Genomic DNA, 23,739 nt, shown 5'->3' with positions numbered 1-23,739 from the left:
TTCCAACCTCCCTCCCCCCAGTCATGTTGATGCTGTGGAAATTACCCAGGATGCTTTCTAATAAAATAAAAATAATAGATCAACAATCTTATCTAGGTTTTCTCAGGTCTATCTTGCAAAATTAGCCATCAGGAAAAATCTACCCAAATAGAATACTTGGGTGTACAACAAAATGGCATTTCTTGAGCTGTGGTTCCCAGAAAGAGATATACAGAAGTCTGAACATTTTTTTTAGTATTTTCTTGCCCAGTTTTCAGTGACATTCTAGCACTTACTCTGCCAACTCTGTCCTTAGTGCTTTGTAATCTGTGAAGCTCCAGGTAATACTAGGAGAAAAAACAAATAGTACCCAATCAGGAGAAAATTTTGACAATTAAATTCTAGAGTCCATGTTTTAAAATGCATTATCTCTGTGACCCCAGTATTCTGAGGGATAAGGGGAATCTCCTTTTTTGATTCAGGGACCACTGGTTATCCTGCAATACCCTTCCTTTTCATTTCTAGCAGCTGGCTTATGACTTCTTGGAATAAAGACTGCATTTCCCATCATCCCTTCCCACTAGGCATGGCCATGTGACTAAATCCTGACCCGTGGAATAGATCTGGGAGTATTTGGGGGTAACATGCAGTAACCTGCTTTATGAGACTATGTATATGCTTTACTTATGTCATTCAGTTCAGTTCAGTTGCTCAGTCGTGTCTGACTCTTTGTGACCCCATGGACTGCAGCACACCAGGCCTCCCTGTCCATCACCAACTCCCAGAGCTTGCTCAAACTCATGTCCATCGAGTCGGTGATGCCATCCAACCATTTCACCCTCCGTCATCCCCTTCTCCTCCCACCTTCAATCTTTCCCAGCATCAGGGTCTTTTCTAAAGAGTCAGCTCTTCGCATCAGGTGGCCAAAGTATTGGAGTTTCAGCTTCAACATCAGTCCTTCCAATGAATATTCAGGACTGATTTCCTTTAGGATGGACTGGTTTGATCTTCTTGCAGCAGTCCAAAGGACCCCCCCAAGAGTCTTCTCCAACACCTCAGTTCTAAAGCATCAACTGTTTGGTGCTCAGGTTTCTTTATGGTCCAACTCTCACATCCATACCTGACTACTGGAAAAACCATAGCTTTGACTAGACAGACCTTTGTTGGCCAAGTAATGTCTCTGCTTTTTAACTTATGTCATTAGATTGTACTGTTTTTTTCGCCTTTGAACACACAGCGCTGAATGAGTCCTGTGTGTCCCACAGCGATGCAGCATGGCAGTCAACTAGGCTTTTGTGCACTTAACTTTTTTTTTTAAAATGAAAACAACAGGAAGATGAAAGTCAAAGTCAAGCTGTTAAATCAACAAACTGGAGTAAACAGGACAGACAGCGGAAAAGTAGTGGATATTAGAAATGGAACAATCAATCCTTGTGCTGATCCTTGAGTCAGTGAGGAATTGATAGGTCACGATGCTAAAGCAAAGGACCCTTATTCTTACTGTGTCACAGCCCTGTTTATTTATGAACTTGAGCATTTCTGGATGCTCAAGATCATCTACCACTTCCTTGGAAAGAACAAGTCACATTTAAATATATCTCACTGCCATGGAATTTTTTTTCTGGCATGTTGTCTGAATTATCTCCTATTCATTCATTACATTATTCATTTTGGCAGTTTTCAAAGTGGAGCTGATCCATGAAAACTTTCTCTCTCTCTCTATTTTTGTATTTTTATTTCCTTAGCTAAGGATGTCCTCTTCTCTCATCTGGCTGACTAACTCTTGCACTGTCTTGGTGCCATCATTTCCAGAAATCTGATTTAGACACCCTACTGTGTCCTTCTGGCTTGCCTGGTGGTTCAGAGGTAAGGAATCTGCCTGCAATGCAGGAGACTTGGGTTCGATCCCTGGATCAGGAAGATCTCCTGGAGAAGGAAATGGCAACCTACCCCAGTATTCTTGCCTGGAAAATCCCATGGACAGAGGAACCTGGCAGGTTAGAGTCCAGAGGTCTCTAAGAGTCAGACAAGACTCAGACTAAGCAATACTGTCTATGTGCTCCAGCCTGCTCTGCGAGTCTCCACCAAGGCACTTATTACTCAATGTCATGCTTTGCTCCCCCGCTCTCCTCCACTGGACTATAAACTCCCTAAAGTCATTGACTAGGTCTTCTTGTATTCCTAGATCCCAGCAAGCACATAACTTAGAGCAAATATGCACTATATTCTTTTTTTAAACGTAATTTTCTCAGATCTGAGATTCAAAAAAATCTCAAACACCACACCATGACTATGATACATGACATTTCTATCACTCCCCCAGAGTTCTATTTGTTCCTTTGTAGTCAGTCCCCCATCCCTACCTGCCTGGAAATCACTGTTCTGACTTGTGTCTCTATAGTTTCACTAGTACCATGCTGTCATACAAATGAAATCATATGTAGCTTGTATTCCTCTGTGTCTGACGTTTTACATTGGGTCTAATGAATTTGAGATCCATCCATGTTGCCGATTTCAGTAGTTTATTCGTTTTTGTATCTAAGTAATATCTCTTGTTGGAGAAGGCAATGGCACCCCACTCCAGTACTCTTGCCTGGAAAATCCCATGGATGGAGGAGCCTGGCAGGATGCAGTCCATGGGGTCGCTAAGAGTCGGACACGACTGAGCGACTTCACTTTCACTTTTCCCTTTCATGCATTGGAGAAGGAAATGGCAACCCACTCCAGTGTTCTTGCCTGGAGAATCCCAGGGGCAGGAGAGCCTGGTGGGCTGCCGTCTATGGGGTCGCACAGAGTTGGACACGACTGAAGCGACTTAACAGCAGCAGCAGCAATATCTCTTGTATGCATGGTCTAAATGTGTTTATCCACCAGATGATATTATAGTTGTTTTCAGTTTTTATTGTTTGGATAATACTCCTATTGACATTCACACACTGGTCTTTATGTAGACATATATTTTCATTTCTTTTGGGTAAGTACATAGGGTAAGGATTTCTGGGTCATATGGTAACCGTGTGTTTAACTTTATAATAATAAATGCTAACTTTTCCCGAGGCAATTGTACCAATTTACATGTCTACCAGCAGTATATGCAGTTTTCATTTCTCTAGTACTTTGGAAATAAATATTGTAAGTATACTTGTACTAGATTTTTGGTTTTAGAGTTGTAAGATTTTACTGAGTTTTGAAAAAAAAAAAAGTGTCAAAGTAGATGGATAGATGTGCTGAGGTCTAAATTTTTTGGTTGCCAGGGTAGAAAGATACTGAATAAGACCAATCCCTCCCCCAATAATTCCTCCACTGTTTTGTTTTAGCAATACTTGAAATTCCTTCTTTGCAGTGTCATTTTTCCTCCTCAATTTTTTAGTAGAATTCAGCCTCCAGGAAGCCGATCTGACAGGATCACCCCATCAGGGTTTATCAGGGTCACTTTCCAAAGGCTTAGCAAGAGTTGAGTGGTGAGAGCCATTCCCAGAATAGAGAATCAGAGTCCAGACGTGAGACCAAAATGGGGAGTGGGATGACGGCACGCAGGAGACACACAGCCAACCCCAATAGCCAGGTAGCAAGGAGGCCGGGGTGGAAGCCTGTCTTCCTTCTCTCGCAGCTGTGGTGGTAGATTTGTGCCACTTTCTAGTCAGGTGGCTTTCAGCAAATCACGTAATCTCTTGGGGCTTCCCTGGTAGCTCGGTTGGTAAAGAATCCGCCTGCAATGCGGGAGACCCTGGTTTGATTCCTGGGTCAGGAAGATCCACTGGAGAAGAGATAGGCTACCCACTCCAGTATCCTTGGGCTTCTCTTGTGGCTCAGCTGGTAGAGAATCTGCCTGCAATGTGGGAGACCTGGGTTTGATCCCTGAGTTGGGAAGACCCCCTGGAGAAGGCAAAGGCTACCCACTCCAGTATTCTGGCCCGGAGAATCCCATGGACTGTGTAGTCCATGGGGTCGCAAAGAGTTGGACAGGACAGAGCAACTTCCACTTATTTAAACATTAGATTTATTATTATTATTTTTCCATGTAGGATGCTGAAGAAGTAACACTAGCTCCATGTGCCTTGCATGACTGTTGTTGTGGGCCCTGCACTGAGACGTAAGGGTGAGTGTGATGTCTACTTCATGGGTGTCTTTTATTTGGTCAGTTTTAACCTGCTTGCCCTCCTTTAATTCCCTTCTGTTGAATCTTCTTTTGACTTTTACCCCTTGCCGACCATATCCATGGTGATTCATTTCAGATTCATTGACTTTCTTTTCCTGCCCCCATTGAAACATCCTACACACTTAGGAAGCAACCAGCGGCACTTTGATAAATTTCCTTTGACTTGAGCCCATCTCAGACCCAGAGAACAAAACTGTGAGGTTTGAGATACGACTGGAGTGTGCCCTTCAGTTTCAGGTTCCATGATCAAAGAACACTCCAATTACATTTCAGTCAACCTGCGGTGGGATTCAGATTGATCTAAAATGCTAGAAGCAGGCTTCTTAATTTCTGAGGGGATGCAGGTATCCTTCTGTGATTTTTCTGTTGTCTCTAAGACAAACACAAGCATTTTTTTTTTTAAACGAGAGACGCTAAGTCATAGTCATTTATGAAATGCCTACATTTTCCTGGAAATTTTCCTATATTCCCTTTCTATTTATAACTGCATTTGTTTTGCCTTTTTGTGTGTTCCAGAATAATGTTTATAAAAGCAATGTCATGTAATCCTTTCAATGCCCTCTATGATAGGAAAGATGAAATGAAGTTTTAATGGAGTAAATGACTCGCTGGGGAAAACACATGTCTGTGCAGTGATGTCACCAGTGATGATTCCACCGCCTCATTGTTCTCTGGGGACCTGCTGTTTCCATAGACCGTCTAGCTCACAGGATGCTTTTGCTCTCAAGTAAAGCCAATTCTCCAAATTATGCTAAGTGTGCAGGCCAAAACTTAGTAGGAGTTAAGGAATTTCTGAAGACAATAGTGTAAAGGAGATTCCTCTGTACTTGGCAGCTAGTTCTCCAGACTGAGTGGAACAAGTCCAAATTTTGAATATACTCTTGTTAAATTTGATATCGGTAACCAGGACTGTTTGATGCCTTGGATAGGGCTTGGCCTAGCTTACTTATTGGCTACCAAGTGGCCAGTACTGATGACCACAGATGGTGGATATTTACCAGTGGATTGCTGTCTATCAGTGGTCAGCCCCCAACCCCATTATCTGTTTTCTCTTTCTTCCATAATAATAGAACCTCAGAGGAGTGAAGTTGCTCAGTCGTGTATGACTCTCCGATCCCATTGACTATAGTCTACCAGGTTTCATTCTTTTACAAGTGGTTGACCAGATTTCCCAGCACCACTTGTTAAAGAGATTGTCTTTAATCCATTGTATATTCTTGCCTCCTTTGTCAAAGATAAGGTGTCCATATGTTCGTGGATTTATCTCTGGGCTTTCTATTTTGTTCCATTGATCTATATTTCTGTCTTTGTGCCAGTACCATACTGTCTTGATGGCTGTGGCTTTGTAGTAGAGCCTGAAGTCAGGTAGGTTGATTCCTCCAGTTCCATTTTTCTTTCTCAAGATCGCTTTGGCTATTAAAATAAACTCAAAATGGATTAAAGATCTCAACGTAAGACCAGAAACTATAAAACTCCTAGAGGAGAACATAGGCAAAACACTCTCTGACATACATCACAGCAGGATCCTCTATGACCCACCTCCCAGAATATTGGAAATAAAAGCAAAAATAAACAAATGGGACCTAATTAAACTTAAAAGCTTCTGCACATCAAAGGAAACTATTAGCAAGGTGAAAAGACAGCCTTCAGAATGGGAGAAAATAATAGCAAATGAAGCAACTGACAAACAACTAATCTCAAAAATATACAAGCAACTCCTACAGCTCAACTCCAGAAAAATAAATGACCCAATCAAAAAATGGGCCAAAGATCTAAATAGACATTTCTCCAAAGAAGACATACAGATGGCTAACAAACACATGAAAAGATGCTCAACATCACTCATTATCAGAGAAATGCAAATCAAAACCACTATGAGGTACCATTTCACACCAGTCAGAATGGCTGCAATCCAAAAGTCTACAAGCAATAAATGCTGGAGAGGGTATGGAGAAAGGGAACCCTCTTACACTGTTGGTGGGAATGCAAACTAGTACAGCCACTATGGAGAACAGTGTGGAGATTCCTTAAAAAACTGGAAATAGAACTGCCTTATGATCCAGCAATCCCACTGCTGGGCATACACACTGAGGAAACCAGAAGGGAAAGAGACACGTGTACCCCAATGTTCATCGCAGCACTGTTTATAATAGGCAGGACATGGAAGCAACCTAGATGTCCATCAGCAGATGAATGGATAAGAAAGCTGTGGTACATATACACAATGGAGTATTACTCAGCCATTAAAAAGAATACATTTGAATCAGTTCTAATGAGGTGGATGAAACTGGAGCCTATTATACAGACTGAAGTAAGCCAGAAGGAAAAACACCAATACAGTATACTAACGCATATATATGGAATTTAGAAAGATGGTAACGATAACCCTGTATACGAGACAGCAAAAGAGACACTGACGTATAGAACAGTCTTATGGACTTTGTGGGAGAGGGAGAGGGTGGGAAGATTTGGGAGAATGGCATTGAAACATGTAAAATATCATGTATAAAATGAGATGCCAGTCCAGGTTCAATGCATGATACTGGATGCTTGGGGCTAGTGCACTGGGACGACCCAGAGGGATGGTATGGGGAGGGAGGAGGGAGGAGGGTTCAGGATGGGGAACACATGTATACCTGTGGTGGATTCATTTTGATATTTGGCAAAACTAATACAATTATGTAAAGTTTAAAAATAAAATAAAATTAATTAAAAAAAAAAGAACAACAACAAAAAAAGAAATACTCTAAATAAAGCCAAATTATCAGCATATTTCTAAAGAACAAAAAAACAAACAAAAAAAACAAAACAAAACAAAAGACTATAGTCTACCAGGCTCTTCCATCCATGGCATTTTCTAGGCAAGAGTACTGGAGTGGGTTGCCATTTCCTTCTCCAGGGTATCTTCCTAACCCGGGGATAGAACCCAGGTCTCTAGCATTGCAGGCAGACACTTTACCCTCTGAGCCACCAGGGAAGCCCCTCAGAGTTTTATTCTTTTTTTTTTGACCAAGCCACTTGGCATGTGGGATCTTAGTTTCCCCACCAGGGATCAAACCCAAGCCCCCTACTGTGGAATCTTAACCACTGGACCTTTAGATGTTTCCCAGTAGAACCTCAGAGTTTTAAATGGGTACCTGGACGACCAGAATAAAAACTATACCATCAAGCCTCGTTTGCAGCTAGATGTGACCGAGGGACTAAGTTCTGGCCAATGAGATATAATCACAATCATCAAAGAGCAGCTAGTGGGAAGCTTCTTCAGAAGACTACACAGACCACCTTGTGACTCCTTCTCCCACCTTTTACTGCCCTTTGTCTTTACCTTCTGGCTAAAATGTGTATTTCATGTCTTGTATGTATATATTTTGACACAGAGGACTCCTCTGTGGTGTCATAAGATGGGAAGAACCCGGGTATTTGAACTTCATAGAGCCAAATCCACATCTCAGCCGTGGACTGCCGACCTCTTGCTTTCATGAGTGTTTTAATCCCTGTTATTTCTGTTCTCTATTGCTAGCAGCAAAACCCCTCCATGCAATAGAGGGCCAGCTGTAAAGAGACTCACAGTCATAGAAAACAAGTTGTTGGTTACAAAAGGGGAAGGGGTTGGGGAAGGGACAAATTAGGAGGTTGGGACTAATAGTTTCATAAAATAAGGACCTACTGTAGAGCATTGGGAACTATACTCAATATTTTGTAATACCTTATAAAGGAGGAGAGTCTAAATAATACATATCTGTCAGTTACACAAAATATCTATGTATTATATATACATCAATTCAGTTCAGTCGTTCAGTCGTGTCTGACTCTTTGCGACCCCATGAATTGCAGCACTCCAGGCCTCCCTGTCCATCACCAACTCCTGGAGATCACTCAGACTCACGTCCATTGAGTCGGTGATGCCATCCAGCCATCTCATCCTCTGTCATCCCCTTCTCTTCCTGTCCCCAATCCCTCCCAGAATTAGGGTCTTTTCTAATAAGTCAACTCTTTGCATGAGGTGGCCAAAGTATTGGAGTTTCAGCCTCAGCATCAGTCCTTCCAATGAACACCCAGGACTGGTCTCCTTTCTAAAACCAGCTTGAACATCTGGAAGTTCACGGTTCACATATTACTGAAGCCTGGCTTGGAGAATTGGAGCATTACTTTACTAGCGTGTGAGATGAGTGCAATTGTGCCGTAGTTTGAGCATTCTTTGGCACTGCCTTTCTTTGGGATTGGAATGAAAACTGACCTTTTCCAGTCCTGTGGCCACTTCTGAGTTTTCCAAATTTGCTGGCATATTGAGTGTAGCACTTTCACAACATCATCTTTCAGGATTTGAAAGAGCTCAACTGGAATTCCATCACCTCCACTAGCTTTGTTCGTAGTGATGCTTTCTAAGGCTCCACTTGACTTCACATTCCAGGATGTCTGGCTCTAGGTGAGTGGTCACACCATCGTGATTATCTTGGTCGTGAAGATCTTTTTTGTACAGTTCTTCTGTATATTCCTGCCACCTCTTCTTAATATCTTCTGCTTCTGTTAGGTCCATACCATTTCTGTCCTTTATCGAGCCCATCTTGGCATGAAATGTTCTCTTGGTATCTCTAATTTTTGAAGAGATCTCTAGTCTTTCCCATTCTGTTGTTTTCCTCTATTTCTTTGCATTGATCGCTGAGGAAGGCTTTCTTATCTCTCCTTGCTATTCTTTGGAACTCTGCATTCAAATGGGAATATGTTTCCTTTTCTCCTTTGCTTTTCACTTCTCTTCTTTTTACAGCTATTTGTAAGGCCTCCTCAGACAGCCATTTTGCTTTTTTGCATTTCTTTTCCATGGGAATGGTCTTGATTCCTGTGTCCTGTACACTGTCATGAACCTCAGTCCATAGTTCATCAGGTACTCTGTCTATCAGATCTAGTCCCTTAAATCTATTTCTCACTTCCTCTGTATAATCATAAGGGATTTGATCTAGGTCATACCTGAATGGTCTAGTGGCTTTCCCTACTTTCTTCAATTTAAATCTGAATTTGGCAATAAGGAGACCAGTATATATAATAACATATGGGGCTTTCCTGGTGGCTCAGATGGTAAAGAATCCACCTACAATGCAGGAGATCCAGGTTCCATTCCTGGGTCAGAAAGATCCCCTGGAGAAAGGAATGGCTACTTGCTCCAGTATTCTTGCCTGGAGAATTCCATGGATAGAGGAGCCTGGCAGGCTACAGTCTATGGGGTCACAGAGAGTTGGACACAACTGAGTGACTAACACACATAACAACGTGTGTGTATATATATATATATATATATATATATATATATATATATATAAAACTGAATTGCTGTGCTGTACACTTGAAACTAACATGATATTGTAAATCAACTACACATCAATTTAAAAAAATTTCTTTTTTTAAAGTGGGCATGGCAGTGTTCTCAAGGATTCCCAGAAGAGGATCCTCTCGGGAAGAAAGCAGACGCTGGCTGTCACGGGACACGAGTCAGTGCACTGGGCCTGTCTGTTCACCTGCACTCAGAACACACGCAGACTGTTCCGGCGCTGCTTACAGGTCTGCAACAAGGAGGGAGCTGCCTCCCCTGCTCGCTCTGGGAGCAGACTCAGCCCCAGGCATCTGATGTCCTTCAGCTGGACCGCCGAGCGCTGGGTGGGCCAGGCACATCTCATTGCAGATGTCACCGCCTATTTGTGGCAAGTTTTGTTTTGCTTTAACTTTAAAAGATTGCAGATGCAGATATGTTGTGATAGGCGGCAGGCAGCTTTCCACGGCTCTAGTCCAGCCTGTTCTTGAGACAGTGAGGTGATGAGTCCCAACATGTTTTGCGAAATTAATGACATGCCCAAGAATAGGGTACCCAGAGGAATGGAAAGAAGACCAACCAGGCAGCTGACACCTGGATTCCAGTCCTGTCACCACTGATCCTCTGAGATGAACACAACCTTGAACCAGCTGCTCAGCTGCTCTGGTTCCCAGGTTTTGCACATGTGAAATGAGGGAGTGGGGGGCAGGATTTCTAAGATCCCTTTGCTCCCATCACTCTGTGATAATCCCACCATCATCTGGACCCACCGTGTGTGTTAGTCAGTCAGTTGTGTCCGACTTTTTGTGACCCCACGGACTGTAGCCCACCAGGCTCCTCTGTCCATGGAATTCTCCAGGCAAGAATACTGGAGTGAGTTGCCCTTTCCTTCTCCCTACAGTTTCATGTCTTTCTCTAAAACTATTCAATTAATCTGTTGAGTGCCTTATTTGTTTATCTTTTAAAATTGACGTATAGTGGATTTACAATGTTAATTACCAATGTACAGCAGAGTGACTCAGTTGTACAGCTACATACAAAAACGTCTTTTTCATACTCTTTTCCATTATGGTTTAGCACAGGAAATGGCATATAGTTCCCTGTGGTCTACGGTAGGACCATGTTGCTTCTGCGCTCCATATACACAGGCTCGCTGCTGCTGCTCCCAAGCTCCCGATCCGTCCTGCTGCCGCCCCTCCCCCTTGGCAGCCGCAAGTCTGTTCTCTGTGCCCCATATTGTTTCTGTTTCACAGCTAGTTTCATTTGTGTCATATTTTAGACCATCCAGTATGGAAAACAAGAAAAAAAAATGTTACCAATAGTTTCATTGGAAGAAATAAAACGCAGATTCTCACCTTTGGACATTTATTTTAGGATCGGCGTCAGTAGGAACAAGAGATAAAGAACATCTTGAATGTCCTTCAGCAAATGATGTTGGACCATGTTATTGTCTGATTTAGACTTTGGAGCCACTGACGACAACGACAGATTCTCTGCAGCTGTGACGTGGAGGCGGGGCTTGTGGAGACTTGTGAAGCTGGTAGGCTGGGTCTGATTCGATGCCCCACGTCCCAGCTCTGGCTCATCAACGTTTCCTCCATTTGCTGGTTTCATCATGGCATTTTTTTCTAACTGCTACTTTCAACACTGAACCCAAATTTAAACACCCCCATGGGCCTGGGTGGCTCAGATGGTAAAGAATACGCCTGCAATGCAGGAAACCCAGGTTCAATCCCTGGGGCAGGAAGATCTCCTAGAGAAGGGAAAGACTACCCACTCCAGTATTCCTGCCTGAAGAATTCCATGGACAGAGGAGCCTATCCTCTGTCAAACATGACTGAACAGCTAATACATTCACTTTCTTGTGGGTGGTTAGTCCTCCTTACCTGCCAGTTCTAGGTGATGACTCTCTCCCCTCTGCTTGCCTCTGAGTTCCTAGTATTTCCTTAACACAAAGGGGGCTTGGCTTAGACAGGCATGTGTCAACTCTCATTGACCACTGAAATTACTCAGATAGCTTCAAAAACATGCAGATGCCCCAACCCCAGTCTGGATCAGAGTTAATTGGTGTAAGAGTGGTGCTCAGACATCAGTACAGAGATTGACAGAAATTGGTCTGTCTCTAAGAGTGATTATTTTGTGCAGGCAGACTTGAGACCTCTTGGCTTAGACCCACTGGGGCCACCTCCAGCCACATGGTGGCCATGCAATAGGGCGGCAGTGGAAGGAATATGGCTGAGCCAACCACTGAGTCCATACTGTGACCACCTTGTGAAAGCCCATGATCCATGTGCCAAGACCTCAGCTTCCAACACTGAAACAGTATTGGATCCTGCTTGGAAATGCAAAACCAGACATGGCAACTTCATTTTCATAGCTCGTAATCAAAATCGTAAGAGTCCAAGACTTCATTTCAGAAACGTGTTAATAAAAACACACGAATGCCATCCGAAATCCTTAGTGTTTTAATTACATCCCTGTTTCAAACACAAGTCTTCAGTGTTCTAACACCAGAATCTTTTATTTTGGGTGCAGTTTGTGGTTTTGCTCCAAAGCTGCTACCAGAAAAGAAAACCCCAAAATTGCAAGAAAAGAAGCCACTCAATAAATAAAACTACAGTTTCTTTTTTAAAGGCAAAGCTTGGCCATATGTGAGTTTGAAGTGATTATTTTTTCAATTTAAACAAGAAGTGAAAACTTCACTTTCAGCTTGATGAGTCCAGTCCTCAGGCAGCAGATAGACAGGGGGAGGATGGAGAAATTGTTGAAGCATTTTCCAGATGCTTTTGTGTCACAAGCAGTGTTATGTATTTACCCACCCATGAACAAGCTTGCAGGAGGCCAAGGCCCGACAATGCCATTCTTTTCCCTGTGAATGACTGCCTGTCTCAGAGTGCAAATGTGACTCGTAGTTTTTCACAGTTTGCAAAATCCTGAAAAAAGAGAGAAGGATACATCTCTATGTTAAAAAAAAAAAAACAAACGGATCCATGTTTGTATCTGAGATACTATGCTGTGCTGTGTAGAGTCGCTCAGTCATGTCCCACTCTTTATGACCCCATGGACTGTAGCCCACCAGGCTCTTCTCTCCATGGGGATTCTCCAGACAAGAATACTGGAATGGGTTGCCATGCCCTCCTCCATGGGATCTTCCCAACCCAGGGATCAAACTCAGGTCTCCACATTACAGGCTGATTCTTTACTATCTGAGCCACCAGGGAAGTTAAAAAATACTGGAATGGGTAGCCTATCCTTTCTCTAGGGGAACTTCCCAACCAAGGAATTGAACCAGGGTCTCCTGCATTTCAGGCAGATTCTGTACCAGCTGAGCTACCAGAGAAATCCTTTTAATATTATTAATACAATAGAAAGTTACCAATAAACTTTATTAGGAAAAAACCTACAAGGATTTTGATCACAGAGAAGGCACATCTAAAGCTGTGTGTCCTGTTCTCCTGAAGCTAGCTTGTCTGCCTCACTTCCCTAATTTTCCCCATGGTATCATCATTCTTCCAGTCATCTGATTTTGCTTGGAGGTATTGCTTTTCCCATCCTTACTTCCTCCAGCCAGTCATCTTTCTCTTTGCCCACCACTGCTGTGAGCACCGTGATGGAGACCCTCTGCTTCTCCTACCTGGCCTCTAACATGGACCTTCCTCCCCCAACTGGTCTCCTGGCTTGAGGCTGTCTTCCCAGCAAGTTACCATAAGCGCCATTGCCAGATTAAGCTTTTTTTATAATAAATTTTTTCTTTAACAAGCATTGATTTTCATATAATAGAAAAGACCATAAGCTTAGATGTCAGAGAATTGAATTTAGATCCTGGTTCCAAAATTGACTAGCAAATCACTTGACTCTTCTGAGCCTCAATTTCTCATGTACAACATAGAAAACTCAGATTTCGGGAACTAATATGTACAAAATGCTTTGGTCAGTGTGTGGAATACACTCTGTAAATGATTACATTTAAAGGATTAAATGCAGAATCACAGCTACTTCCAAGTTCCACTGCTATTCCAAATTGCGTTCACACACTTTGTGCTAAAACAATTCAGCTTTATTTATTGCCCAAGACGTTTTCTGACCTTGCCTCATTTTTCAACTTCTCATTTTGAATCTGGTGCTAGGAAGGCTCAGTTCTAGTCCTTTAAAGTCTCCTCCTCCAGAAATTCTTCAGAGACCGTCTTGACACAGTGCTTTCTCCCTTCCGTGAACTCCCAATAGTTCTTACTGCTGAGACATTTCTCTGTGGGTCTCTCCTGTGTCTGCGTGTCTTTTGAGCAGAGGCACGGGGAGGGGGACTGCTTTTGTTCCAGATGAGGAACACCCTTCTAGGGTGTTTGTACACTAGTAGCCTTGGAAGAGCAAAGGGCAAGTTTGTTTACTGTCCAGTATAACAAATATAATGTCTCTTTTCAAGGCAAAAGTCAAACAGGCTTACTGTCCTTGTAAAAGTCTTGGGTTCCCCACGCTCAGATTTGGGTCCTGCAATGCAGTTACTGTGAATGCAACGTTGCTGGCTCTCTTTGCATCACCCAGTGGAAACTGGAGCTTAGGGAACCTTGAGAAGCACGCTATTCTGGCTACTGTTGTTGCTGTGAATAATATATTCCTTTGTGTGGTTCTTTGGGTTGTCTGCCAGCACCCATGAAACTGCATCTGGGTAACTTGTTAGCCTGCAAGTAAGATAAAACTCCAGACCCTTCACATTTCTTGACAACTATTGTTGTCATTGTTATTGTTACTTTTAGTATTAGAAAAAGTATCCTAAACACTTTTTCATAACAATCCACTCTTTCCTCCCCATTTTTCTTGTCTTTGGTTTGTGGAAAGATTGATTTATAGAGAAATTGGTTTGTGCAAAAAAATTTTTTTTTCTGGTGGAATATTCTGAATCATGGATTGAGCTGATTGTTTCCTGTGATGTCAATTATCTTGTTTCTCTGTACTATGTATTTCCACCCAAACTATTTTTCATATTGGTCTTTTAGCTTCCAATTACACAGTCTCCAGACCTCTCTTGAAGCATTTGACTCTTGGTTATGTTTGTTTCTAGTCTCTGTTACTACATTAAATTTTTTGTTTTATTTATGGACAAGACTTCTTTTGATTTGTCTTAAGGAAAAAATTCTCCCACCCTTCCTACTGAACATCATGGCTAGAGCAACAGCAATTGCTGAATGAAAGCTCACAGTAAAATGATTAAAGGATGACTCTGATCAGACAGGGCTTCCTGGGTGGCATGGTGGTAAAGAACCTGCTTGCCAGTGCAGGAGACGCAGGAGTCTCAGGTTCGATCCTTGGGTTGGGACGACCCTATGGAGAAGGAAATGGCAACCCAGTCCAGTATTTTTGCCTGGAAAACGGACAGAGGGGCCTGGTGGTCTCCAGTCCATGGGGTTGCAAAGAGTTGCGCAGGTCTCAGGGACTGAGCACGCACTCACTGATCAGACGATAGCCACCTTTTCCCCTCTCTCCACCAGAGGGCGCATTCCACGAGCAGGAACATCCCAAATCTGAGCTCTTGGCTTTGAATACCTGGGTGTCTGTGCGCCATACATTTCGCTAAGTGAATTAGTAGGTGTATAAAATGTATCATCAAGCTCAGCCTTCGTCTGGTTACACTTCTTTCTACACAGGAGCTCCAACTGAAGTCTCTCAGTCCTGTCTGACTCTGTGACCCCATGGACCGTAGCCGACCAGGCTCCTCTGACCATGGGATTTTCCAGCTAAGAGTACTGCAGTGGGTTGCCATTTTCTTCTCCAGGGGATGTTCCTGACCCAGGGATCCCACATTGCAGGCAGACGCTTTACTGTCTGGGCCACCAGGGAAGCGAGGCCAATGAAACCTCTCTTTCGACTGTGATTTTGTTAGGGGAAGCACACTGATTGAAACTGCCCACCCTGGCCAGGCACCATAGTAACCATTTGCATGAACTGTTTTAGGACAGGAGGTCCTAGTAAGGAACACGGAACTAATACGCCACTACCAACTGGGAGAGTTCAGGAAAGGTCAAAAAGTGACAGCACATGTCCAACTACCTCCTAGAATCCTCCTCCCTGGCATCCATCATGGCTGAACAAGGCGTGCACCACCAAGAAGGACTCTGAGTCAGAATGATTGGCTAAAGACAACCCGGAAACTAATCCCATCACCATAAAACCCGAGACTTCGAGCCACATGGCAGAGCAGATCTCGTGGGTTCCCTCACCCTGCTGCTCTCCACCTGGGTGCCCTTTCCCAATAAAATCTCTTGCTTTGTCAGCACGTGTGTCTCCTCTGACAATTCATTTCTGAGTGCTCTAGAGCCCACTTTCGAGCCCTGGAAGGGGTCCCCCTTCCTGAAACAATTTCATTATCACTGCGTTTCAGTCTACTATGTAGTGCATTTGAAGGCCAAGACCAAATCTTGAGCATTGGGTTCCTATGATTCTTCACATTTTCCCACTAATCTGAAAGTATATGTCAAGCACACAGTCCTCACTGCTGGCACATAGTACGGTGGCCTGGCTAGAAGCTCTGGACCTTCTGTTACTTGGATAGTTGCAAGCTAAATAGATTCCCAGTCTCTTGAGGTCTAAGAATGATTCAAACAGTGTTGAATCTTATGGAAATGAAAAAGGAAGTGGGAGAATGTTGCTTTTTGAACTCTTAAGAAAATGTATTGTCTTCTATCTTTTACACTTTGCTTAAGGAGTTTAGTGGAGAAGGCAATGGCACCCCACTCCAGTACTCTTGCCTGGAAAATCCCATGGGTGGAGGAGCCTGGTAGGCTGCAGTCCATGGGGTCGCAAAGAGTCGGATACGACTGAGCGATTTCACTTTCACTTTTCACTTTCATGCAATGGAGAAGGAAAGGGCAACCCACTCTAGTGTTCTTGCCTGGAGACTCCCAGGGACAGGGGAGCCTGGTGGGCTGCTGTCTATGGGGTAGCATAGAGTCGGACACGACTGAAGTGACTTACCTTACCTTAAGGAGTTTAGAGCTAACCGAATAATCCACTTCCAGCAGCACTTGGCTTTCATTAAATCTAAAGGGTTCATCCCAGACACTGTATTTGGATACACTGTTTTTTTGGTTTCACAGCTTTCCATGCAATGGCAACTTTTTGAGGTCATGTGACATTGACCTTGTGACATTGAATATAATGAATAAGATGAGTTACTGTTTTCTGCTCCAGAGTTGCTCATATTCTGACGGAGGTGGCGGGGCGGGGTGGGGGTGGGGGTTCTTTAATGAAAGTGAGAAGCAGCACCAAGGCTGTGGGCTCCCCTGAAATAGTCCTTTGTGAGGAAGCAAAGCCTTTCAGGACGGCAGGAACACATGGCTTCCCTCTTCTTTCCTTCAGGGATGCCTTTGGTCTGTGATTCTTCAGCTTTTCTACTGCCTGGTGTGGTCTGCCTGGTGGGGTGGGGGGGGTGGGGGGGCAAGAATTTCTAAAGGCGACTACTTCAGGGCGCACAGAAAATTTATGTCACCTCCACAGACGTTCCTCCGTCCTGTCGCTTCGCTTCTCAGTCAATCCTGGGAGTCTGATCTATGGATGACACATTTCCCCAGAACTCACGGAAACCCGTCAACTTGCAGCCTGTATGTATCTACGTTCTGGAATTTAGACGTCAGGGACAGCGCTGACCGCTAGATCGCGCTGTCGGACAAGAAATCTGAAGCTCGGGACCCGCCAGGAACCCAGGAGTCGGAGGGAGAAGAGGTGGGAGCAGTGGATGGGAAGAGGGAGGTGAGGGAGATTCCGGGAGGCAGCCTGAGGAATAAAAGCCAGGAAACAACAACAACAACAAAACGATAAATCCAACCCGCGCAGCCTCAGTCGATAAATATGATTCAGTTCAGTTCAGTTCAGTCACTCAGTTGTGTCCGACTCTTTGCGACCCCATGGACTGCAGCACGCCAGGCCTCCCTGTCCATCAGCAACTTCCTGAGTTTACTCAAACTCAAGTCCATCGAATCGGTGATGCCATCCAACCATCTCATCCATAAATATCATTAATTCATTGCAAAAACTAATAGGTTCTAAAAGGGTATTAAGAACTGAACGCACTACTGAAGGGGAAGACGGTTTACAAGTTTTGTTTTGTTTTGTTTTTAACGTTTGTCTGCTCACCATAGTGGGAGCCCAGCAGAAGGGCACCCTGAGGCCAAACGGTGCAGACAGCCCGCGGGGAGCACCCTTTCCCCCCACCCTCCCCTAGAGCGCCTTTGGATATGTTTGAATTGCACTCGTGTCCCCAGGAGTGCGTGTGCTTGGATTAGTTTGTGGATGCGCGTCTGTGAGTTTCCCGACCCGGGTGTCCCCAGCCTTCTCCTTTCATCCAACTCAGGAAGTTTTGTGTATGATCCTTCTTTCAACGGGAGAGAGGACTTTTGCAGCCGGTGGTTTACATTACCTATACTTCTTTGCAGCAACTGTTCTCGAGTATATTAAATCTAAATTTGGGAACGAGACTGCTTTGAGCCGGCGAGGACTGCCTTGAAGGTCCCCAGGCGTCGCCAGGCGCGTGGTCTTGGGCGGACGCCTCTTCCACCGACTCTGCCGCCTCCAGCCTCCAGAAGGGGAAGCCCGCCTCTGCGCTCCGCTCCCCGGCTCGATTCCCGGGCTGCTAGATGCATTTGCAGCTCTGAATCAAATCAACAGCCGAAAACTCTTTTTTTAATCCCCAAATATCAACACCTAGGTTAAGTAGCTTCCTAGGCAACCTCGCCATTACAACTTTTAAAAAGTACATAAAGAAAAAGAGCGGGCTCGAGTTCGCACAGGCGCGCGCGCACACACACATTCCACCGGGGCGAAATGAAAACTCCAGCCAGCCTGGGCTGACTTGCAGGGCAGCAGTTTTCCTTTTCTAGACAGAGGTGTGGATTTCCCAGGGGCATCCCCGGCCGTTCCAGGCCACCGGCAGCACCGCTGGGTGCCCGGGGCCGTGAATGCCGGGACTTGTCAGCTTCCGCGCTCTGTCCCCAAGGCTGCCACCCGCCTAGGAGTGGAGTGAGACAGAGTGAGGTTGAAGGGCTGCTACCCTGGCGATCACCGCGCACTGGGGTGTTCACGTTGGGTTATTCACGCCTGGGGCGCTGGAGGTTTGTGCCAGACACTTGGGCTGTGAAAGTTTGAAGGGGAAAAGGCCTGCGCACTGTGCATGTGTGGGCTCTTTGTGTGAGCTCCCAGCTGGACTTCCAGTGGGCTGTGTGTGCTCGGGGAATGTGCAGAGGTGGCGATTCCCATTTTCCTCCATCTCCGCGCCCCCCATCCGTTCCCTCCCCGCCCCAGTGTTCTCTCTGGCTTCCTCTAGAGCAGCCTGTGCGTGGGGCGGAGTGCAGGGGACCGCTCGCCCTGAGAGTTCTTGCCATTCTGAAGACAAATTCGGAGGCTATCGAGCCCGGTGTGGGGAAAGACAAATTTAGAGATGTCAGATCAAACAGGGAGAAGAGGTTATATTGGCCACCCGGCCTCCTCCTCTACTGAGGGCGGTGAATTCAGGGACCGCGCTGCGGCTTTCCCCTCCGCGCTCTCGCCTCCATCCCCGGTAGCTTAAAGGAGGCCGACTAACCCTGGGCTCCAAGAGGCCAAAAGGCGCAGGGCTTGCGCTGAGCGCACTGACGTGTAACCCGAAAGTTTCCAGAAGCGCTTTTCGGATGCCACAGTGTAAGAGTGCCTCACCTCCTCCCGTGCGTCTAATACGGTTTGGCAGCCCTCCGTGCTAGGCGCCCCGTTCGGGGCCAAGAGGTGGCGCAGAGCGGGGAGGGGGACGGCAAAACCTGCAGAAGGCGCTGGCAGAACACGAGCCCCATGTGGCCGCCAGCTCCCAGCAGTGAGGGGCAGGGGGGAAACTCACTTCCCTCCGTCGCCTTGACCCCGCGGGGTTTGAAGGGCAGAGCTTTCTTTCCGAAGCCTCGACTAGGAATCAAGTTTTGTTCTGGCTCAAGTGAGACATTTCGACGGTGGATGGAACTTGTTCCCGAGCGGACTTCCAGTTCGGAGGATCCCTAGGTTTCATAGCATTCCTTCGCCCTCTCTTTTGGCTCAAATGAAGCCTCCCAGTTCCGTCCCGGAGCACCGGAGGGGGGAGAGAGAGACAGGACTGGGAAAGCCATCCCACCGCTGAGTCCGGCGCAGGCGGCCATCCGGGTTTCCAATCGTCCGAGATTGAAAAAGACAGAAGGCGCGCCGCGTGCACAGACAGTTAGTTAATGGAAACGCTGTAAATCGGTTTTAAGTGCACCCCAGGACGGATAGGGAGAAAGGTGCGGGTGGCGATGATGGGGGATGGGGCTAACGATGGGGTGGGGTCGGTCACATTCTTGCAGTTCTATACAGGAAAGTCGCTACTTCCCTCCCCCCTCCTTCTTAATTTAGAAAAATAAATTTATTAAAGAAAGTCGCCCGGAGAGGGAAACCCGAGCTCCCCAGCCCGCCCCAAGCGGAGGAGTGAGCGGATTCCCTTGGCAGTGAACCCGGCCGCGGCTGTCGTCCCCCCCCGCCCCTCCCCGCTTCCTCTGCTTCGCCCCTGCCCCCTCCCCTTCCCCCCTCCCCGCCGGGGCACTGCTACTACGGCGATCGCCACCTCACGCCGAAGGAATGCTCGAAGTATGCACACGTTCCCAAAAGTAGACCTCCTTCACCGCCGGAGGAGCATACATCACCCCGTGGCAGCCGTCCACCTTCTCAGGCGTTTCGTAACCGAGTAAACTGAGAGCTGGGAACAGCCCTCTATTAAGGAGCCCGCGGCGCGGAGCCTCTTCCCACTCGACCGAGGCGAGCCGACCCAGACGCGTCCGCGCGCCGGCAGCTGCGGTCCCGGGCCGTCTCCGCCTGTCCGGCCGCACCCGCCGCTCCGCCCGGGCTCCACCGCCTCCGGGTCCCCGGTGGCCCTGCGGCCGCTCCACCTCTCCGCGGCCGCCAGGTGCGCCCGGAGCGCAGCGCCGACCGCCCGGGCGTGCGCGAGGGATCACACCGAGCGCCGGCTTCCGCGACGCCGGGAAGCCTCTGTCGCCGCCGCTACCTCGGTCACCACTGCCTCAGGTCGGTCTGGCTGCTAGCCTCCCCCCGTCGCCTCGTCCCTTCCAAAGATAATTGGGGAAACTAACTTCGAGCCTCTTCGTCGCTCGGCTCTGAGCCACTCAGGAGCCCGAGCGGGGGCCGTTTGAACGTGCGCCTGGGCTACTCGGAGATTTTTTTTGGGGGGGGGGGTGTTCATGTGTAACATGAAGGGGGAAAGAAATGTAGTTTTTTTCTCAAGAGAGGATGCCGGGCGGCTGTGCGTGAGTAAAGCACCCCTTCACTGTTCCAGCTGGAGGAGGCATTTCGTCTATAGATGCTTGGTTGAAATTGACGAGGGGTGCGCGGGGTCCTGGAGCCGCGGGTCTCCCCCGGGCCTCGCGGCTGCCGGCGCGCAGAAGAGGTGACGCCCGGGGCGGAATTCTTTAGAGAGCCCGCCGACTCCTCGTCCAGGCTGCGCTGGTGCGTTTGGCATCTGGAGACAGATTCCCGGGCTGGTGTTCTGGCTCCTTCCTCCGCTTTTCAAAGCATCCCGGTCTTGAGGGGTTGGGGGTGGGGGTTAGTTCAGCTCTCGGGGACTCAGCTTTGGCCCGACGTTACCCAGCTTCTCCCCCAGGCTAGACGGGGTGGCCCTCCTCAGGGTCGTGGAACCTTTGCGCGAGTTTCCATCCTCTATCCTAGACAGGGTAGGGGTCGCAGAGGGTTCTAAGGAGCGGGGAGTGTAGCCAGGGAGCATAAGAGGTACACCGCATCAGGCACCCTTAGGGGCCGCAGGTGGTCCTTGCAGGGCTTGCCGGAGACCCCTTTCCCTTCCCCTCAACCCGGATTCTGTGGCCTTCTAAAGCGTGCTGGCGCGCCGGGGAGGAATGGGGCAAGAAAGGAAGTGAGCGCTAAACTTGGTGGTCCTTGGGTAACTAATGTCAAGGATTCAGTGGGTTAGGTCGGTGGTAGGTGACGCGCAGGAAATCTGGAGGGACCCCGCGGGGTGGGGGTGGGGGTGCAATTGCCTTTTTTAACTTGGCAAGAATTGGGCTCTTCCAGCGGAGTGGGGGGAAGGGACGAGTTGGCCCAAGGAGATGAATCCAAGTTTCCAGCCCCCCATCTATGCGCGCCCCCCCCGCCCGACTCGTTTTCATTCATGAGTGTGTGAAATGGCCCTGCTGCCACGTAGGGGCGGCCGATTTCAGACTTTTTGTGTCTGAGAATGCTCAATGAAGTGTTGCTAAACATTCAGATAAATGTTTTAGCTAAAAGGAGAGAGAACTTTTCTTTTCTTTCTTTCTTCTTTTTTTTTAAACATGGGTGTAATGCCTGGCTGGCTGGCTGAACTGACTTTATGTTCAGATACTGCGACGAGATAGGATCCATTGTGCCGCTGAGTTAAGACAGCCGATAAGTGGCGCTCTAGATCCACAATAGCCCTGCCACAACTTTTACAACAAGTTCAGCGGTTAAAAAAAAAAAAAAAAATCTGCACACAGTTTTTCGGTGGGTCGATTGTCAGCCTTTAACTTTTCGCGAGCACGACTGCCAACTGAGTTGGAAATTATTATAGCGAAGTTAAGGCCAGATGATGGGAACAATGGACCAGTCTCACCTCTTGCCTTTTACTGATGTAGAAAAGGGTTAGACATGTGAAACAGTTAAGTAGGAAGAAAGAAATTGCTAGAGTCCTTGGATCTCTAGAGCAGCGGGAAAATTTTAATCTTGGCTTATAAAAAGAAGCTCCGGGCAATCTGGCAAGCCTGTTCATCAGACATTTAAAATGCAATTTACACTCGGGCCCAGGAAAGCTGCCCTGATACATCATGCCAATAATTTGGAAAGACACGGTTGGAGCTTGTCAGTTTCTTTTCTCAAAGAGGGCTCAACCTTTGGCTCCTTTTTGGGTTCCCAAGCATGACTTCGTTTTTCAAGAGGCCTGGTCTGTTGCCTTACAATAATTTATGTATCTCAGAATCAACTCTCTTTTTATGTTTACCTCTGGCAGTCTCCCACTTTTGTTCATCACTAGTAGCTTTTGTTCCTGAGTTGGACCTTAGAATAGTTTAGATTTCCTTCTACCAACATGGATTAGGCACCTACTTACTATGTGTTACTTGCCACAAAAGGTGAATAAGTTTCCTTGTCTTGAAGGAATTAATAGCCTAGTTACAGAATCAGGAAAAATCAGAGTAGGATATATTCTCTGGAGCATGTAAACCTGTAATCTTCTGGAATAAATGAACAGTTAAGTGAGAAGAGTAATTATTACTGAGAATTTTATAAAAAAAAATCTTGGGAAAACAGACAAGAGTGCTTTGTCCTTCTATTGCCTTTCCCTTTTTTATTATGTATTTCAGAGTTGTTTTTTCCTCATCTTGAGTGAAAGATTTATCAGATGTGAAGACAACACAGCTAGCAGGAGGGTCAAGTTTCTCTTGGGCTGTACATGTTTCTGTATAATCCATTTCAGACCTTCAAGGGCTGCATATTTGTAGGCAGAACAAAATGATGAAAAAAAGAGAGTAAAAGAGGCTTATTATACTTTTCCAAATTACCCTGAGACCACTAAAGTACAGTTACCTAAAGAGTTCCGCAGCTAGGGGCGGGGGGCGGGGTACAAAACAAAACCTGGCCAAATAAAAACCCCAGCTGGAAGAGACATTTAGTTGACTTAGGGATAAGATGATCTCTGAGTTAGCCATCACCCAGGCAGGATGAAGTCATGTGGGGCCTGGTAAGGCCCTTCACCCGGACGCTAAGCAGGTCCGGCCTCCAGGCAAACAGGACCCTCTTTAAACTTCAAGTCGCCCTCAGTGCCCTGATTGAACTGCGGCAGACGAACTTGCCTTCTTCCACTGCTCCACAATAGGGCCCATTCTCTGCTCGGCTGGGCCCTGTGGTTATTAAGGCAGAGCGGGTCGGGTCCTGGCCCGGGTCCAGGCTCCAGTTCTAACATGGTTCCAGGCCCGCCCGGACCCGGTTCTGATGCGGTCACTGTTTCCTCCGGCAGATCCCTTCATGTGGCTGTGAGCCCCGAGGCGGAGCATGCGGATCAGGCTTCCCCCAGCGCTCGCCGCCCTGGGCGCGGCCCTGCTCCTGTCTTCCATCGAGGCAGAAGGTAAAAGTCTTTTCCCTCCTTCTCTCCGTGACAAGGTAGAAGTCTAGAAAGGAAAAAAAAAAAAAAAGGCAAACCTTCCTTGCCACTGTTGCTCGATCTGTTTCCCCTGCACTTCGTCTGTTTTCTCCCGGGGTTTCTCTGCTTCGGAGAAACGCCCCCTCCTCTGAGGTTCGTCCACCT

General features: G+C 46.6%; 1 protein-coding gene and 1 long non-coding RNA gene across 6 annotated transcripts in view; both read left to right on the top strand.

Annotated features, from left to right (window-relative positions):
* The window catches only part of LOC147365617 (uncharacterized), a 43,207-nt gene extending 27,694 nt beyond the window's left edge, over window positions 1-15,513 (top strand). Inside the window, exons 3-4 of one of the 3 annotated variants that reach the window (XR_015132596.1) lie at window positions 4,005-4,078; window positions 15,387-15,513. This is a non-coding gene — a long non-coding RNA (uncharacterized LOC147365617). Of the gene's footprint in view, window positions 1-4,004; window positions 4,079-9,540; window positions 9,680-10,814; window positions 10,954-15,386 lie in introns of those variants that run through there. The other 2 variants (XR_015132595.1, XR_015132597.1) reach the window with 2 other exon arrangements.
* A 4,828-nt stretch (window positions 15,514-20,341) lies between these two features.
* Window positions 20,342-23,739, top strand: part of COL12A1 (collagen type XII alpha 1 chain) — a 117,668-nt gene continuing 114,270 nt past the window's right edge. For all 3 annotated transcript variants that reach the window (XM_086316824.1, XM_086316821.1, XM_086316822.1), the window contains exons 1-2: window positions 20,342-20,480; window positions 23,452-23,559. In XM_086316824.1, coding sequence (XP_086172950.1) covers window positions 23,487-23,559 — 73 coding nt within the window. In that variant the 5' untranslated portion in view covers window positions 20,342-20,480; window positions 23,452-23,486. The remainder of the gene's footprint in view (window positions 20,481-23,451; window positions 23,560-23,739) is intronic.

Source organism: Bos grunniens, chromosome 9 (assembly GCF_055505025.1).
Source record: "Bos grunniens cultivar Pamir isolate PY7600 chromosome 9, Bosgru_T2T1.0, whole genome shotgun sequence".
Taxonomy (NCBI): domain Eukaryota; kingdom Metazoa; phylum Chordata; class Mammalia; order Artiodactyla; family Bovidae; genus Bos; species Bos grunniens.
This window is presented reverse-complemented; position numbering and strand designations above follow the sequence as displayed.